At 41.8% G+C, this 20,253-nt stretch overlaps 1 protein-coding gene across 1 annotated transcript in view; it reads right to left on the bottom strand.

Moving 5' to 3' along the window:
* TTC7A (tetratricopeptide repeat domain 7A) overlaps window positions 1–20,253 on the bottom strand; it is a gene marked incomplete at its 5' end in the record, with an annotated part of 175,886 nt that overhangs the window by 154,127 nt on the left and 1,506 nt on the right. The window contains 3 exons of the mRNA XM_082307008.1: window positions 30–160; window positions 16,621–16,789; window positions 18,426–18,589. Coding sequence (XP_082163134.1) covers window positions 30–160; window positions 16,621–16,789; window positions 18,426–18,589 — 464 coding nt within the window. The remainder of the gene's footprint in view (window positions 1–29; window positions 161–16,620; window positions 16,790–18,425; window positions 18,590–20,253) is intronic.

The following is a 20,253-nucleotide window of genomic DNA, read 5'->3' as shown; positions in this document are numbered from 1 at the left end:
GGCAACACCCTGAGTACATTTCTTCTTACCTTTTCAAGCTCCTGCAAGTACACCTGGGCAATGACACATGCTGTCTCAAAACAAGCCATGACTTCCTCCTCCCTTTCACACAGTCGAGCACGTGAGGCAATTGAGTTGGTTGAGCGCTCCAGTGACAGACCTGCAAAACGGCAACACCTTCTTTAACTGGAGCCTACCAACAGCAGTATGGCCGTGTTATTCTTTCATTCACCAGCTGACAGGAAAGTTTTTCCATAGGTGGGTTTCCCCCTTGTTTTAGTGACTTTCAGGAAAGGACCCCCAGGAAAATATAATTCCTACACATGCAAGGCATTTTTGTCATGCTGCTCTAACGCACAGTACCACTGCACGCTTCTACAGTGCCTTTCAAACACTTTATGAAGAAAGGACATACAATCCCTCTGGTAGGGATAAGCAAGCAGAGAAATTAAGGCCTATATTTCCAAAGATGGCTGTAGATTTTGGGTGCTTCAACACAAGTGCTGTTTCAGAAACACCCTGGCACCGGATTTGAGAATTTCTAAGCATCCACTATTCCAAGTGAAGCTTTCAATAAGCAGCAGTTTTGAGGGGGGAAAAAAACAAACTGGAAAATGATACCAAAACAAAGTCAGAAGATCTGAGCCCTCTCTTGGAAAATCTGAGGCCTCTCTTGGAAAATCTGAGCACATGCAAATTGCACATGGACACAGCAAGCTCTTGGCAAGGCACAAGAGACTCTTAACCACAAGATCACCCTCTTTTCTAAAGAAAGGAAAAAAAATCCCGGGTTTTGTACTACTAAAACTCTTTCTTATATCATCATCCAACCCCACTTACAAACAAAGAGCATGTTAATTGAAGACCCACAGCTATCATCCCTACGTGAAAATCTTTTATTATCAGATCCTTGTCTGGCATCATACTATGACATCTTTATAACTAGATATATCTATATATATAGTTACTATATATATATAAAACTATATCTTTATAACTCTCTAACACTATGACAACTTTGTATCTCTAAATCTGTTTGGAGAGGCTACACATCCACATACCAATTTTACTCTGATCAGTGTAGGTTCTTATGCCACACTGGATCTCTACAATACACCACTGCTTGGAAACTCCAGTCTTCTACACCAAACAACTGCACTGATGCCCAGTAGCCCCATGCAGGTTGTAAAAAGTTCAGCACGTGCTTCCCAATAAATTTTATATATTAACAACACTCCCTAATACCAATGGAAAACATGTAAGATGTAACACAAAATCCTAGTGTTCCTGACACAGATCCACAGAGGTGACGAAAGAAGAAAGAGTCCAGCTGCCGGGACAGCCTCTCCAAGGAAGCGATTTAGGTTGCTGCAGCATACGGCAAAGGATTCTGCTCCACATGAGGAGCCACTGTGCATACCAGGAGCCACGCTTTCCACAATCCCAGGAGGCAGAGCGCCTCAGCACAGCTCATTTCAGGAGTCTGGCAACAAACCAGTGCGAGGCGGCAATGGGAAGCCAGGTTTCCCCGTTATGAACGATGCAGTACGAGTGTTCATGCTGGAGGAGCCTGAGGTTCCTAGGCAGTCTTAGTTTTGTTTACTTGTCATGCTCAACATTTCTGTTTTGTCCCCTTGGTTACTCTGCTAGGAGTCTCCCTATCTCATGTCTTGCATTTGAGCCAGACACGAGCAGTTAGTTCAGCGGGTTAAGAAGAGAAGACGCCTCACTGGTGCAAGCTCAGGAGGTGGCTCCCCACGCCTTCTGCCCTCTCCCCAGTCAGAAGTGCACAGCACGTTCCCTCAAGGACCTATATCTTGGAGGAACACACATTAGTACCTTTCACCTTTGAAAATCCTGACCAGAGTAGAGCAGGGAGAGACGACTTACTTCAAACTGACAGCGTATGGGGGACAGGGAGATGATCATTTTGCTGCTTTTAACTAATGCCCATCCTGTGTTCTCTCCTTTCTACTGACATACACCTTGTACAGCATCCAACATATAGCAGGTTTTGTCTTCCAGTCCATCCTTGAAGTCCCTGGCTTTATATAATGGGTTGTTTTCCTATTATTTCAAAGCTTCTATTTCCTAACCCTGTTGCTATGTAATGAAGGGGAAAAGAGGATGTTAACTCTCTATACAGAAAAAGAAAACACACAGTGCTGAAGCTAGAACAATCAGCCTACAAATATTATTCTTGGATGTGTCTCAATTTTAGCCACCTCTGAATTTCTAGTCATTCCCCTTAATTGAAAATAAATTTTAGGAAGTGTTGCATTTCAGAGTCACCATCCCCTTAAGTGCAAAGTGGGGCTGAGGGCCCTGAAAGAAATCCAGTACAATCCACTGACATTCATACACATGCAGCATTTAGCCACACTGCAAGAGCCATCCTAGCACAGTCTGCATGGGGGTGGTTATCGTGGGAGATGTCACACAGAGAGAACAGGCTGATAAAAAAAGCTATTTACATACATGCTACAGCCCACTGCAAGGAGCTACTATCTCTAAGCTCTGACGTGGGGGAGGAAAGCAAGCAGCCTTTGCCAGCACCAAGTACTGACAACAAACGTGCCCATCCATGCGGTTAGAAAAACAGAGCTGGGGCTGATCAGAGACAGGGGAACGAACATGTCCAAAAAGGTTTCTTGCCACAGTAAGTACAGAGAAAGATACAGTCTATTAGAACAGACACTATGCTACACTGCACGTATTTTTCTACTTGTAGAGAGCAAGAAGGAAAAATGACCCATATGACATGACATTAGTCATGGTTCTTTCTGCTAATACCATGCACACTGACCTGATGTCATCAGAGTATAAAATCTACAGAATCCAGAGCTATTCTTCCCTACCACAGAAATGCAATGAAAAGAAAAATTAGAGCAAGCAGAGTGCAAATCCAGTAGACAAAGTGAAGAACAGAAGAAAAACAACAAAAATTCCCTACTTTTGCAGCCACCAATTCAGTTCTCACAGTGCAAAGCCCCAACAATTAGATTTGCTCAAGGTGCAGCTGGACAAGACTCTTTACAAGTCCTCCAGTCCTGAGAGCACAAATTCCACTAACTCTTCTCCATCCTCCACCTACCAGCACAGAAAAAACTTTGCAGCACTACATACATTTTAAACTCAACTCAGTTCCCGTGTCAGAAAGCCATGAAAGCGCATGCTGCTTCCACACTGCATTTAGCAAGAAAAGTGTCGTTCTTGCTAAAACAGAATTAGCTTCTGAGTAAAGCATAAAGCCATATGCTTTCTTGGTAGCTGGTTAAGGTAAAGGGACGGGTATTTTTCACAACCAGTTATGGTAAGATAATACCAACTTATAAAACTTACCTACGCTAAGATTTCTCATATGAATTGGGTGCCCAAATTTAAATATATACATACATGTATACCGTAAGAACGTTTTATGTAGCAAAGATACAGATTTCTAGTAGAATATGGCCCAAGCTCAAGATTTAAGGAGAAAGATGCTTCCAGATTATCCTTTTTAAAAGAACAAACTCTTTCTACCCACTTCAGAGGCAGTAACTTTCTATGTATAGAAACACTGCTTTTCTTTCCTGCATATAGGTAAGGCTTCCATTCACCTCCTCTAGTTCTCCCAAAGATTCATCTCTAGCTCTTGATCTCTCCATAATCTTCGCCCCTTCTTCTCCCTTTCTAAAGCTAACCTGCATTTATGTCAGAAAAAAAAAAAAAAAAAAAAAAAAACAAGCCCGTAAGGTTTGTAAGAGGTGTCATCAAACTAATTTCTTCCTAGAGCTGAAATGCACTGCTCTCATTTATGGAAACCTGAAAGGCAAGATTTTATGAAGGCGTATTTCCACTTTCATCTCACTTAGTCCTTGCCAAAGGAAGACAACATATCATGTAGCTCCAGTGCTCTGCAGTGGTATTACCCGAACTCGAACACGCATGTGCACATGGACATGAGGTATCAGATTCTCAGCAACATAAATGAGATAAAAATTCATGCTGGAAAGCATCCCAGCAGGTCCATGGTCCAACTTCCCACTCAAAGCAGGGCCAGCTCAGGGCATTACCCAGCCTGGTCTTGAAAGCCTCAGCGCATAGATGGAGACTGCACAACCGCTAGGGAGGAGAGAAGGCTACGGTGGCTTTCTTCTTTTCCTCTAGGTCATAAACTAGTTCACCAAATATCAGCACTCCTCCTCCTGTATAGGAGGAATATACCAATCCACTCACAGGTTTTTTTCATTTTCTTTTTTACACAGGCTTCCAGCCTCCTGTATTTGGATGAATTTACACAACTGGGGAATGGTGGGTTCACAGGTGCAAGAATTCAGGGTCAGCAGCAGCACACTACTTTCCTCAAGTGTTAGCCTGCAGCTGCTAAAACCCCATAGCCCAGGAGCATCAGAGCTACCTGGCAATCTAAGGAAGGAATCAAAGAAACACAACAGCACACAGAGCGTGAAACCCACCTTTCGTGTTGTGTCCTGGTGCTACACTCATGTTGAACACAGCTATGGCAACCTGAAGCAAAAGACAGCTTAGGGTGGAACTGACAGCCCTGCCAACAGCATCAGCCCCAGTCTGCAGAGCAAGGTTACAGCACCTGTGCTCCTCTGCCACATGGACAGGTCATCCTGGCCAGAAGCCAGCGTGTTGCTAAGCGAAGTGCATGCAATAGTTTTACTCTAGCCACAGGAAAATAAGTAATTTGTCTTGAGGTCAAGCCAGGTGTGAACGTATTGCAAGGCAACTGCTGCAAGGAAACCAGTTGCGTGCACATTCTCAATCTGTGGCAAACACCAGGTCACGCCGGGTAGCTGTCCCCAGGGGGAGGGCGCGCTTCATTTCTAGCACGTGGCCTTCAGCGTAGTTCAGAAGTGTGGCTCTAGAAAATCAATTAGCATTGAAACAAAACTATTTTTAAGACTAGATCTTCAAACATATACACATGCACACTGACTAACCAAAGTTCAGCAGAATGCTAAACACTTTTCAAAGATAAAATTCAAAAGCACAACCAAACCATTTTAGAGATGGTATTACAACCAACCTGCCCTGCTGGCTAAGGTTTGAACTTAAGAGCACAGCCCTCAATCAACATATTACATTACAGCGTCTTGGAAAGCAAAATAGCCTGAACCTCAACAAGCCAAAGCAGCAGTCGGGATTAGGTTGACACAGGCAAGACCCAGCACTATGCATTATTTCTGCCACAATTCACAGCAGTTTAAATAATTCACATTATGGGTCTTGACACTCATCTCCCCAGCAATTATGATTTTTCAGCAGGATTTATTTGCAATGCAAACAGAAGAAGAGGGGGAAGAAAAGCCTAGAAGCCCATGGTTTTGAACACATTCATTCATACTGCACCTCATGAAAGGTGGGGAGGTGGAGAGAAGTTTCATTTTGCAAGAAAGCTGCACTAACTTCTTTCACCATTGCTTCCTATTATACAGGATTATTGCTACACAACAGCTCAGTATATTCACAGCAATTCATTATAATCTTGGGGTATTTTTCATGTAAAAGTCTCTAAGGTAGAAAGGCAGGAAATTCCAGGAACTCTAAATAAAATTGTGAAGACCTTTTTGTCCATAAGCAAGGAATGAAGCCTGAAAATTTAAGTTACCTGTGCAAGGCTGCTTAGTTGCATCAAAGCAGAACTCAAGACCCCTACTCCCAGCCTTCCCAGTATATGCAATAAACCAATGCTAACAACGTTAACGCCAATTATTCTGAAATGAAGAACTCTATCTGGTTAGGCTTGTAATTACAGCTAAAGCTGACTGTTAAAAGTAGGACAGCTTTTTGATTGAGTGGCTGTGAAGCCAGAAGGTGGCAAGCACTCCCCTGAGATGCAACCTCAGTCACCTACCCTGATCAGTGCCGTGTAGGCTCTGCATCACACTGCATATCTTACTGCATAGCAGAAATCAGCAGCCTTAATCCAAAGATGCTGATTTTCCTGAGCATATCAAGATGTGCTGCCTATCAGCTGGCTGCTCTTAAGCTTCATGGCAGATCTTTGAACCTTAGCTTTAACCTGTAATACAGTGGTCTCCAAACTTTTTTGATCATACACCCCATGAGTAAAAAAAAAAAAAAAAAAAAAGTTATTGAGCATGCACACCCAACATATGTATGTAGTTATATACACACACCGCTTTACAATGTGTTATATATTTATGTGTTTATTTTTTCAAAAATACCTGCTAGGTAGCATGCTACTGACAGCCACTTATCATCACAGAAAAGGTCAGCAAATTCAAAACACTTGACTTTTTGGAAAAGCAAAGCCATAACTCGTCTTTAAGCTTGACAACTTCTTCAAACACTTTGCCACAAAACAACCAGTGAGCTTTGGTGTGGTACAAAAGAGTTTCATGGTCACTCCCCATCTCATTACAAAGTATTGTAAAGATTCTATTTAGAAGTCTTATGTTTACAAAGTTAACCCCATTGACGATATCCTATAGCACTTTGTGCACTTCTGGGTCCCACTTTGCTGCTAGGTAGTTCTTAGCATATTTCATTATTGATCCAGAATCTAGCAAACTCCTTAATCTGAGACATATTAGAAACATTTGTACTTTCATGCAACTGTATAGCAAACCTCCCAGACCACGTAATTTGTTCTAATACTTGTTTCTTCAAGTCTTTGGCAATGTCTTCTATGTGTCTTCCAAAGGAGCACATTTTAGTTTGTTGCCATATAGTCTTCTCTGTATTATTTCAGCCATTTTGCTGTGGCAGGAAGAACAAGCGTTTCCCCAGCGGTATGTGGTTTTTCATCTTTTGCTCTCACATAAGAAACTTCAAAAGAGGCTTCTAAAAACGTATCATTAAGTTTAATAAAATTTTTTAAAGTACTGAACTGAGTATCACTGGACTTTAAACATCGCTGATTAGATCTGATTAGACCATCATTGCTTTTACCTCTAATGTGGCTGATGAAGAGCTCATGCTAGGAGCAGTGTCAACTCTGCCATTTTCTTATTGTTAACTTGTGCTCGTGTTGTTAGTATTACCTGCAATCTGCAGTTTCTGTGATGGAATAAGCTATTTTTCTATTTCCTGAGGGTTAGTTTAGTTAAAATTAGATAATACATAAATCCACTTAACCAGACACACATGAACTGCAATACACTGGAAGTGAACAGAAGTGAGGGTGCCCCTGTGAGCCTCTCCGCGCTGTGGAACACCCACTCTTCCACAAGACGCTTCGTGGGCTGTACGTGACATGGGCCCCTCTGACATACAGACTGAGTGAGAGCACCACTGTCAATCTGATACATTAGGAAAACTTAATTTTAATGATATTTTTAAGAAAAAAATAAATAGAATTTCCAATATTTTTCTCCTGCAGCCCAGTGGATCATCTTGTACATGCCCTGGGGCACATGCACTCCACTTTGGGGACCACTGCTAGAATGTATTAATTGTGCTGGTACAAGAGGCCACCTCCATTCCATGACATATCTGATAGCGGTTAAGGAGATACCTCTGCTGGAGCGATGCTCTTGGGCACAGCAAACATGGGGGAGAACAGCAATCCCTTACAGCCCCACATCTAAAGGACTTTGCCAACACCATCCACATCCATAAACTTTCACAGCACGATGTAAGAATTACATTTTTACCTTGGTCTAAATACAACAGGCAGAAGAGAAAAAATGAAAAGTGGATGGGGCACAAGGCAGAGAGATGGTGCTGATGACCAAGTATTGGGATTTATTCAGCTTGAGCTCATCTGCATCACTGCCAGGCAGCATCAACAGCAAGAAAGTTCTCTTCTAGCTGCAGTCACAGTCACTGAACCAGACTACCCCACCTTCATGTGTACTCTGGGAGCAGGAAGGAGAAGAGGGGAAGGTAATTCCGATTTTACTATGCTGATTTGTATGAAGCACTCAAGCCAATTCCACTTAAAATTTCTTAGAACAGACATAGCCTGTGAGGACTAACAGGCATGTTCCCCTGTCACTTAAAAGATGGTCAAAGACATCCAGAGCTTATTCCAAGGCAAACCAGCACATGGTAATCTTCCCATAGCCACCTGAAAGTTAATTTGTATTTGTTTTCTTTTAGTGAAAATGTGTACCATCTTGTTTCATGCTACCACACAAACACTGTGCGTTCGTTGTTCTGTTTCCTCAGAAAAGCATGTGAAACTATTCTTGTATCTCCTGATGCTGCTGACCCCACAGCTTTAGAGAACTAAATCATAGTGCAGGAGGCGGAGAAGGTTTTGTGCATGTGTGCAACCAGCACCTGCAATTGCGTGTGGAAGACTAACAAGACTTTACCACCACAGAAACCAAATCACATTAACAAAAGGAACAAGAAGTTATTTTCTTTTTCCACTTTCCAAAGTTCAGTTACTCGCATTTAGTGGCCTGCAGCTAACTCTCCTCAGAAGTCTAAAAATCACACCCATGCTGCATTTGGGCATAGCAGATTGTGCTAAACAAACTACTTCTAAAATGCAAACAGAAAAAAAAGCAAACTGCCCCATCCAACAGCAGAGGAGAGCTCCTGGAGCAAAGCCTGCTTCCCCGGCTGCCGCAGGAAGGCGAAGCGCAGGCGGAATGCCAAGGCCAGGCCTGGCAACGCGTTCACATCCAAGCTGGAAAGCGGCGGCACCGAGGCACGCAATTCACCAACACGCGACAGCTTCCAAGTCATCACTGTCACAACGCAAGAGCAACTCCACACTCTTAAATTTCTATTCTGAAAACCCAAATAAGACATACCAATACTAGGCCCTTTTATCAAAACATCAGCATCTACAAACTGGGGCTTTTGCCTATCAGACAGCTACTCTGATGCCAACATGAATAAACAGCATGCTCCCTGTCTAGCTGGCAGAATTGCAAACACTAGCACTTTGAAGTGTATACCAGGTATAGAACAAAGTCTCTCTCTCTCTCTCTGATGTGGATTAACATTTAAAAGATGCAATTTTTGTCAAGCAAAAGTAAGAACAAGTTCTGCCTACAAAACGCCTTACCCTCAGTTACTCAGTTTTTAATGTCATACTGCACCACACATCCTTGTGGCTGGGACGCAATTTTCCTGACGGTCAGGCAAGAAAACTAGTATTATTTAGGCTCTGTTTAAAGGAATCCATCTCCCCATGGATGTCAATGCTCAGAGATACGAATCTCACCCATTTTTAGTCATCAGAGGATTCCAGCATAAGGGAATTTGTGTCCTGCCCCGACACACCCTTTTTAAAAAAAAAAAAAAAAAATTAAAAAAAAAAAAGAATTTTTTTTTTTTTTCCATTGCAGCTCTACTTAAGTCACAGCAGCAGCTGAAAATACTGGTGAAAGTAACCTCATTGAGTAGCTGCCAGTAGAGAAGAAACAGCAGTTAAGGAATAGGAGGAGACTACTGCAAGCCAGTATATCATCTCAAAAGCAACGTCTAGGTTAACACGACTGCATACTTCCAAGTGTCAATCATCCTCATGAAGCCCATTACCACCCAAGAGCAATATATTTGTATAAAAAAAAAGTGAAAACAAAGTTTTAGATAATTTTTCCCACAACTTTCACCCATACCTGTGCTTTTCTCTTCTTAACTTTGCGCTCAGTACAATTCTGGCTCATCACAATCAACAAACTTTCCTGAAGACTATGAGGAACGCTGATGTTGTCTTTAGGAAAAGTCTTAGCTGCTCTCCTGAATGCTACAAGGAATTCAAGTGCCTCAGCCAGCATTGTCGCTTCCAAGGAGGGCAGGTTCCAGGCAGCAGTGAAGTGGAGCCCCAGCAAAGCCAGCACACTTTAAAGTAACAACTCTGCTGGTCTAATAGGATGATTAGGATAGAGAAGATTTAGACTCTCAAGTAAAAGCCTACAATAAGCATGCCATGATGTCAACAGTGCCTAAACAACGTAATAATTGACAGTGAAAATAACGGGGAGAGGTAGGAAGAGAATTCAGGCTCTTAGGATTTTCCCTGCCCATTTCTCCGAAATGGGTACATTATAGCACATTGCCCCCATGCCAGTCAGTAGTAGCAATGCAGGCAGGATGAAAACTCATCTTTTTTTTTTTTTTTTTTTTTTGGGGGGTGGGGGGGGTGGGTGGGTGAGGGGGGCGGTTGTGTTGGAAGAAGGGGAGGAAGAGCTGGGTTCCCTCTTTTTTTACCACTAGCAGATCTGGCTATTTTCCTTGTAGTCATGTGGCTACTGAACAATAATACAGAAATGGATCATCTTTATCTTGACATGTGTGACTACAACATGCTTTTACTTTCCCCCATTAGTGCCCAGAGAAGACATAAAGAAAACTACTTATTTGAACATGGAAAAAATGCCATCACCATTCCATTAATCCATTTCCTACACTTGTCTCAGTTGACAAAACAAGGTACGTCCTTACATAAAAAGAGATAGTGTGGGGCGCTCTGACTAAGTATTACAGCAAAGTTTTTCTTAGAGAACTTCAAGAACTCTTAAAAATCGGCCTGTGGAAAAGATCCCAACCACAAGAGTATGCATAACCACAGGAAGGTTTCTTTGGCATCCAAGAGGAAGAATAGTATTCTAAACACTTGTCTGGAAAAAGGAGAATGCACCTTGCAAAATACTAGGCCCTCTGAAATGAGAAGCGGGTTCAGAAAGTGCACATATAGCCTGTTAACAGGTTTATAGAACATGACCTGAATTAAAAATGCTTCCTGCAAAGAATTAGAAGCGTAAATTCACTTTCAAAAGAAGATTATGAAATAAATTATGACCCTGCAAAGCTACATAATGTTTCCAAACACAGTTTATCTCTACTTGAAATTGTTCAAACTACTAGCACTCAAAATCATCCCACACAGTCTGTATTCCCGTACACTCAATAGTTTTGGTATTGCCATCTCATTCATCAAAAACTAGGTGGACAAAAATTTCATCCCAGAAAAGCTAACTGGAAATGCTGGTTTTAGAAGGACTCTATTTAAAACTAAGGCTGCTTAAGTTAAGCCTGTAACACACACTAACCCATTAACATTGTTTGAATGGAATATATCCTCGCACTACGGGATCAGTAGCATTTAGTAAAAAAATTGAACTGGAGAAGTTACTGGCTTAGAATCTGAAATAAGAGTTTGACAAAGTACTGAAATGAATCTTTAAAATAGAGGCACTCTCTTCCAGGGAGCGAGAGAAGAGGGGAGGAAGAGGGGAGGAAGAGGGGAGGAAGAGGGGAGGAAGAGGGGAGGAAGAGGGGAGGAAAGAGAAAAAACCCACGTTTCTTTCTCCCTTTCAGTTCTCTCCACTAATTTAGTTTAATGACTAGCTTTTCGAAGCTAATGAACCAACAAAGTTTTGACTAAATAAAACCAAACAGGAAAGCTTATTTTTCCCATTTTAATTTATGAATAAAAAAAAAAAATGCACACATAAGAAGTTTACCAGTTTTAACAGTTGTCAGAAACACTGAGTTAAAATGTCTGGAGCTAGTGAAATTCATTTGCTTAACTGAAAAAATTTTCTTAATCAAATCCTTTTTAAATGGGGGGAAAAAGTAGATTTATCAGAACCTAGCTTTGCAATAAAGCTATCTTTAAATGTACATTTTATTCTAATTTCCAAACAAACGCAGCTGAATACAAATCTCACCTAGGAAATTAATCATCCTGTAGGAAACCATATTAGAAAATGAATGACACACAAGCAAATGTCAAAATTAAAGACTCCAATGAAGTGTATGAACAAGTGGGTGATATATCCTCTGATTAGCTAGAATGAACAATTTTAATACCAGACTTATGTTTACTGAATGCAAACCTACATGTTTTTAATAGTTCTGCAAACCAACAAAATAAGACATTAAGTGGCACAAGCACAAAGGAAGTTTGAAATACATTATTCAAATTTTGAGGCTTCAGTTGGTCAATTTGAAATCATGATTAAAACCAAGTGGGTAGTTTTCAAACCAGCCAAGTAAAAGGTCAGTTCTCGTGTTTATCATCTCTGTGTGAGATCACCATTTTCCTTTCAGGACACCACCATAACCTCCAAACAACCACTTCCAGCATTACAATCCCAAGACAAAGATTTCACATGGGGAGAAAGCAGAACGATATACTTCCAAGCAATACTGACCTCATTATCATTGAAGTTTTAAAAGATACAACCATAAGAGAAACAGGAAAACATGTAAGATCAGCAGTTTGCTCTAAAAATGAACAAAGAAAAACCCCTAAAAAGCCACAAAGAGCTGGACTGAACCCAGAACCCTGGACGCAGGCTCCAGGCTGTTTAGCGTTATCAAGCTCAGGAAAAACCCTCACATGGTGGTTTCAGGGCATTGCTTTCAGCAATAGCATTCACCCTCTTAGGAGGGCTCTGAAGACCAGCGGCTCAATCCAGCAGAGTTTCTCATGATCTTAGGGTTTTTCAGAAGTGTCACACTCCAGATCTTAAACATCTTTAAATTACTTAAATGGGTTCAAGAACAAAATAAAGACTGCTCCGAGCCACTGAACTAACAAAGTCTCATTTCCTTGTAGGTATGACTTGTGGTTGGACTTGGTGTAACAAAACACAGACTATGATCAAGGCTTCTGACAGACACAGTATCACCTTGTTCTCTTCCAGGTGGCTTTTTCTAAGGTCTAAAAAGGCTGAGCTGACACTGCAGCCTTTTGATACAATGGCTCTTTTCTAAAGTTTAAAAAAAAAAAAAAAAACTTTTAGAAACAAATTTACAAGGGATTCATCTCACCTATCTTTAGACACCCACAAAGAAGTTAGTCCACAGCCTCCTCTCACAGTCACCTAAAAGGAGGCTGTATTGTACAACACCATGAACCTCATCCATTTCAGATGCCATCAAGAGGTGACGAATCACCCCAGAACTGCCAACTTCTGACTGTACAGAGAGCTCAGACTGGAGCTGCACAAATTAAATGCATCCCGAGCTGAAAACGGCCAATAACACCACAAAAATTACTGCAGGATGGACTGCGAGAAAAGAAGAAAAAGAGGCAGTGGGACTGTTAAAGCTTTAACTCACTAGAAGACCAGTTAGATACCATTGGCAATCCTATGTCATCGCTGCACAGATTTAGGTAGCTACCCATCTCCAGGCTACCCGCCTTCCAGGCGGAGGAAGTTCAGGGCCTGGCCTGATGGACACAGGGAGCTCCTCTGGACGGGGCTGACTCACCTTGCAGCAGCTCCGGTGCCACACATCCTGACCGCAAGCCAAAGGCCCTCTCGGTCATTACAAAGACAGGACCCACACGCCACATCGGCCCTGCCTGAGCCTTCATCACTCAGGCTGGCAACAGCCTCCTTCAGTTAACACCGCTCTCAGCGTGCTCTCACACAGCGCAGCAAGAAAGGCTGTGCAACAAACACTGCATCAACAATCTGTTGGAAACAAAGGAGCCTTTCTACAAACTTGGAATTTAGGCATGCTGAAGTCCTGGCTAGAGCGATACTTTGCTTTATAAAGGGTTAGGTTGTGACCTACCCTACTACCAGGAAGATTTATCCACTGGGAGCAGAGAGAGATCTCTGCAGGGTTTCTGCAGCAAGCACGGCCAGAGGAAAACCAATGGGCTCTGGCAGCTACACACGTTGTTCTGAAGCCTTTTTTGCTTGCTTGTTTCGAATGGACAATGCCAGGTAACGAAGCCACAATGTGTCCCAAGTGAATCAGAAGCAACATGAGAGCAAGTTTGCTTACTCAATACTGTTTATGCAACAGACAGAACGGAGCCTCGGAGATTACCTGCAGTACTGCGAACTGAGCAGAGGATTTAAGGAGAAATTAACTTCACCGAAGATGGGGAGGAAGGAGACAAGTACAGACCAACCACCTCTTAACTAACAATACAGGTTAAAATTAGTCATTGCGAAAAATCAAACTGTTGTCAGAGCTAGGCTCACAGGGTCAACAGAACTTCTCCTCTCCTCACAACAGAGGGATTTAGAAACAGGACAAGCAGAAGCAGTCAGCTGAAAAACTGGAAGAGTCTTGCCCTCTCTGCCATTTCTCCTGCGACTTCTCAACTGCTCGAGTCCCCACGTTTATGAAGAACTTCAACATTTACTGCTTGCTGCTCACCTTAGGTGGAAATCTACTGAGCAAGGCAAGCAAGAAACTTTTTTCCCTGTTCAGCTTCTGCAGTCCAATCACATGGGTGCAAATGCATATTGCTTCTTACCACAATATGAACCTACTACATGATATGGACCTTCAGTGTTGTGGAGCTCAAAAGGTGCTCTAAAAAAAGCAAACTCAGTTTTGTTGGTTCACATTTCATTTCTACCACTGACTTCGTCTATGCAGCTCCTCCCAGTGTATCCCATATTCTTCTCATTACATTTTTGTTTACTTCCAACAGTAAAAGTGTAAGTGTGAGTACCTATGATTTGACTTTTCTTTCCTCCATGACCTTTCCAGCACAATCCTGAGTGCTTGAGAACCTACACTGGCATTCTGCATATCGGCACAACCCAGCAGCACTAGCTACACTAAACCAAGGTAGTTTCAGGTTCATACTAACAAGTGATAGAAAGTTCTGGTGTTTAACTAATGCTGAATGAACAGAGATGTTCTATTAAACCAACTACTTTCTCCCATTACTGAAAACCTGAATAAGAAATTTAAGTGGGGAACCCAAGTTCCGCCCTGAAATAAAGACAGGATTGTGGCTTTTCTGGACTGTTGCCCAAATGATCCCTGCAAAAATTTTACTGCCAGCGATGTTCAAGAGTGTCTTTAAAGATTTCAGCTTGCATAAGCTAACAGTAGTGCAACGAAAGGCAATAATATGGTATGGAACAACAGAATTTCTGCAGAGATACCAAATGAAAAAGGGGAATAAGAAAAATCTTTAGCATCAACTATAAATGAATTTTAAATAATTCAACTTCGTGCTGTTACTTGCCCTGCAGAGGTAGCCTGGACAGACACGTTTTGAAATGAAAATTTAAATCCACACTGCTATCACCATAGTTACCTGCACAAATTTCTTACATTTAAGGGCTTATTTCCCTAAGACTGGAAGGTCAAGCACATGGCATGGGGGAACAGTGATCCTAGCAGTGAGTGCCCTCTCCAAACTCAGCTGGACAAGCTCCACTCTGATGGACTTTTCTCTGTCAGAAACTTTGGTAGAATACTGAGTGACTTACTATACCCTTGATATCTTGGCTAATCTGAAAATAATCGTCACTGAGGATAAAAACTGTGGAACGGTAATAGCACAAAGGTTACTCTGCAGTAGCAGAGGCTTCTTAGGGTTTACACACAAACACAGGGACAACACAATATTTATGTTCCGTGCTAAACCACATGGGGGAAAAAAAAACATTACGGCCTGATCCTCTGAGGCAAAAACCTCCACCCCCAATATCTTCCTATGCAAGTGAGGTAGTCAATACCATAAGAGAGGCCTTATAGGAACAGTGTTATTCCATCACTGTTCATGCATACCTTAGCATTACATTCACACCTCACCAAGGGCCTTATCCAGTTCCCAGTGAGGATAGTGCATCTTCTTCAGACTCTAGAGTGCACCAATGGTTGCTCTCTATATTTGAGAGCAAATATGAATGCACTGGCAGTTACTCACTCCTCTGTGCCATGCAAGTGTTAGTGCGAATCACAAATAAATTAGTCCTGCTCCACAAAAGCTCATTAATGAAGGAGATGCAACCAGTGCCACAGAAAACAAAATCAAAGCAAGCAAAGCAGCACAAACAGGTTTTCAAAAAAGCAGAATGACTGTGTGAGATCATAAAACACCCAAATTATTATCAGTAATACTAGCAGCCCAGTCAAACAGTATTTTGGGTTGATTTGGTTTCACTCTTTTACATACCAGTTGAAGGTATCTGATCATCAGAGTTCTCATTCACCTAATTAGCTGGTGGACATGCTGGAAAGAGTAGAAAGCAGTAGATAGGTAGCAGTACTTGAGCAACATTTATAAAGGAACTGAAAGCAAATGAAGGAGAAGATTACTGATCTTTTTCCCCCCAAAGTCAAAAACTGACTAGGGTCTTCCTTTCCCCGACTCAAAAAGGAAATGCAATTTCACTACCTATAGAGGCAGTTTTTATTAGGATCTCTCAAACAGTGCAATGTCTGTAGAATTACAAGGAGGAGGAGAGATTCCTGTTTGTACATAAGGTCTGATACTGTGTGACATGCATTGCAAAAATACACTACCTGCTTTGAAAGCACATAATCTATTAGTCCAGAGTTTAAAACTTGGAAACATCATCCTTGCTTAATTCATAGAAATCATTAAAATTTACAAGTATATGAACTCTTTTTAAGAGAAAGCATGGGCCCCAATTCAGCTGAGTGCTTGATTTAGATTTTCCCAAAATGGATACACAAGCTCAAGTGTGTTGCTGACTTACAGCCAACAGTTACCACAATATTTCCAATTTCAAGCTTTTCTTTACAAGCCAGCCAAGTTTAAAAATCATGGACTAAGACTCCATAATGCCATTAAGTTTAAACTACACAGACCATACCCAGTAGGATTTTCTAAAGCATACAACATTGCCCTAACTCTGCTCCAATCAAATCACTTGGAGAAATACCTTCAACTTCAACCTAAACACAGCATACTTCAAATATGCATACATGGTCCTTTACCTTTAATAACGAAGGCTTCAGTTACCAAACGCAGCATGTACAGAGGTTCATCTTTTGTTGAGAGGTCATCAATTCCTGCTCTGGCATACATGCTGATGGCATCTCTGTAGGATCCCTCCACATAATGAAGCTTTCCTAGGATCAGCATAGCTTCTGTCATATACTTAGGCTGAAACAGAGAGGGGACAGGAAAAGAGTGTTTACATGGTAAAATACCAGACAGCAAGAATGAGGTACTTCAGAATAGACTAAGCAGATTCAAAATGCTTTCCTCTCAACATTGCTAGCTCCGCAGGCCAGAGTAGGAAGGATTTAAGTGTCTAGAGATCCTACGGCTATGCTCATGAGAACAGCAGGCAACAAAGGTCAGGCAACTACTTTGGAGCTCAGTTTGGAAATACACAGCTAACAAACCACCTCTTTGGTTTCAGCTGACCTGCTCTTGATTCACCAGCCACAGATATGATATAAAAGCCTGCCGTTGTCAGAACTACCTACACGCACACCAAGCAAATCCCCTGCTTTTAAACTAGGCAGAAAGCATCACTTTTTAGTTAAGTCCTCAGTACGTTTAATTAAAGAGCAAGAAAGCTCCTAAATTTTCTTAAGTTCTCAAAGAATTTTCAGGCAAAAGTAGAAAAACAGAAGGCATGCCTGCTATTTCTAAGATTTGTTTGGTTTCTTAAGGATTGAAAACATGCATACAAGTCCGTGTAACAAAAAAAAAATCAGTAAAATACATCCATTCAGACCCTTTTTATGCTTTCGAAAGCATGAAAAGGTTCCTAGCCTTCATACTCCTTTTTTCAATACATGCAGTCAACACTAACAAAAAAATAGTAACAGCAATTCAGGCAGGCAAACTTAACACCAAGACCTGGAAGAATTCAGTGGTTCTGGCTGTTACTGGTGCTAAATTATAATGAGAGAGAGTTGGATGGACTCCTCTTCCCACCTTCCTCCCCTCCTTTTTACTTTTTAAATATGCTGACTTTCAAGAAGTTAAGAATAAGGAACTCCCCCAGAAAAGCCACTGCACATGTGCTCCCTGGAAAATAAGACGATAAAAGTATAACATACACTTCCAAGCTAACTAGCCTGTAAGTTTCAGGACCAAAAATAAGACAAGTCTGGAACAGAGTGTTGTAATTCATTGTCTTTTTAAAGCCAGTTATGCAACTGTGTGTCCAAGGACACCAACACAGCAGCAGCCATCGAGGCACAGTCTTAAAACACTCCTAAAGCTCTGCAGCTGAGTTGGCAGGCAGCTACCAACCACACACCCAGGCCACAAAATAAAATAAAAGCGTGACTTCTCATAACTTCTCTGGCAGAGACTAAAAGCAATGCAAGACTGTAATCCTGGACTCACACCACAACCTTAAGTGCCTGACAGCAGCTTGTGGCACATTTTACCTCTGATCTGGAGCTGACCAGGTGTATGCAATTCCCTCAGACCAGGAGCAGCAGCAGGTCGCTCAGCTGTGCTAGCCTGACAGCACTGTTACATGGCCATGCCCCACCACCCCAGAGAATTCCTATATATTTATCCTGCTTCTTCTTAATAAAAAACCCAAGAGGATATACACTTGTAGCAAATAATTTGTTTGTATATGAAAAAGCAAATCTTCCAACAGAAGACACTGCACAGGGGTACTGAATTACCAATCCATTAGTAATACCTACAAATACAGCACTGTACATCCAGGGACATGAACAGGCAATGCCAACACCTTGTATCAGACTAATAATCATATGAAAGAAGCATGCAGTTGGCAAGAATTACTACAACAGAGCCCACTTACTCGTAGTTTTCCTCTGCTTAAGATATTGGTCAGATACTGTTTAGCTTCACTCAGTTTTGGCTCATTCTTCTCTGTCAGTGGAATGGAGTCCTTCAGTTTGGCAAAGTTTTCCTTCAAACATTCTTCCAGCAGAGCCTCTGCAAGCAGCATACTCCCATAGTCCTCTGAAAGCACATACCAACCAACAAGAAACATCACTTAGTGCCGTACTGCTGATAAATAGCATTAAAAAAACCGAACAACCAAAACCTTTTGAGACGCACAAACAGTAACTCAAACAAGGGGGTAAGGAAGAACTAGCAGACAAAGTTTCATTAACTTGAGCTATTGGAAACAGTGCGTTTCCTATGAAAAAATGAAACGACATTTCCTTTTGACTTGAAGATTTTCCCTAATGAATCCTTTAATTCTGACAGCACTGTTCAGTCTTGTGTTGTCACTAATGTATCAGTTAAGAATTTTCATCACAAAACTCACTGTCAAAAGTTAAGACCAATCTTTACAAACATTTAAGTGCATCCTTTAGATTTACAAACGTACAAGCATGAAATGCATGCTTTGGACTATGGATAAGCTATGAATTTCACTGCAGAACAGTAACCACAACAGAAACTTTTAAGATTTCAGTGAAAGTTCACAGGGAAAAAAAAAAAAAGATAAAAATAGAGAATTTAGACACATTCTACACATCCATTATTAAAGACACACAAGGCTTGATCCAGTGGCATAACTAATAGGCCACATGTAACTCCTTCTACATTAAAAATTACTCCTGTTCACAGTTTTACAGAAGGGAAACTCAAACGTAGGTAGTAGCACTGGATACAGCATGAAGCATCATGCGATGTTGCTATCATGCGCTGAAAAAAGGTTTCACCTGCCAGTGTACTTGGAGATCTTGCATGATGGGTCCAGTTCTGCAGTTCATTTATGCATAAAAGTACTACAATCAGCTGACTAGTGGGTCAAACAGGGTAAGAAAAACCTTATAAATCAAAGAGCCAAGCCCTACATTTCACATATACTTCACATTTCAAAGTCTGAAATTGTAGAATGCAGGAAACACAATAGTGTATCTATTGCTGTATTCTCAGTCCATGCACAGCAACAAAATGGAGAATGGGGAAAAACAGGGAAAAGGGAAAAATGGAGGGCACCTGTGGGTCAGTTGGGGGGAACTGGGGGCAGTTACGGAGCACTTGACTGGGGAGCAGTTATGGGGTGGCTGGGAGACAGGGGCACTTGGGGGGCAGTCAGGAGGCAGTCGTGGGTCAGGCCCTTGGTGTGGGTCAGATGTGGAGTTCCTGGAGATGCTGATGGAGGGGCTGGAGCCAGTGCTGCTGGTGTGGGGGTGTGACAGGGAACCCCCAGCCCCAGAGCACCCCAGTACAGCCCAGCACCATCCCAGTATGGGCCCAGTACTGTTAGTACAATGCCAGCTTGAGCCACAGCTCTTCAAGCACGAACCCAGTATGGGCCCAGTGCCTTATTCCCACTGATCCCCACTTCCTACCTATACATTATGTACAGCATTGACAATCAACGTGGTGGGGTTTTTTTTGTTGTTGTGGCTTAAGTGTTCAGCTGCACATCCACTCATAACCATAGCTCTTCCTGCTCAATTGCAGTCCACAACTAACTTGCATGAACAAAGAAAATGGGAAGTGTAAATGTTCAAGAATATTTTCCCCCCAACCTTGCATGCAATCATTTCTCCAGAACACTGAAGAGCCTTCAGGTAGTCACTAATTTATAACCAAACTTAAGGAATTACATAAGGCCATACAGAAGGAAAACATAAACATACACAATCTCTCAAAGCAAATAC

The sequence above is a fragment of the Platalea leucorodia genome (assembly GCF_965183815.1).
Source record: "Platalea leucorodia genome assembly, chromosome: 3".
Lineage (NCBI taxonomy): Eukaryota > Metazoa > Chordata > Aves > Pelecaniformes > Threskiornithidae > Platalea > Platalea leucorodia.
This window is presented reverse-complemented; position numbering and strand designations above follow the sequence as displayed.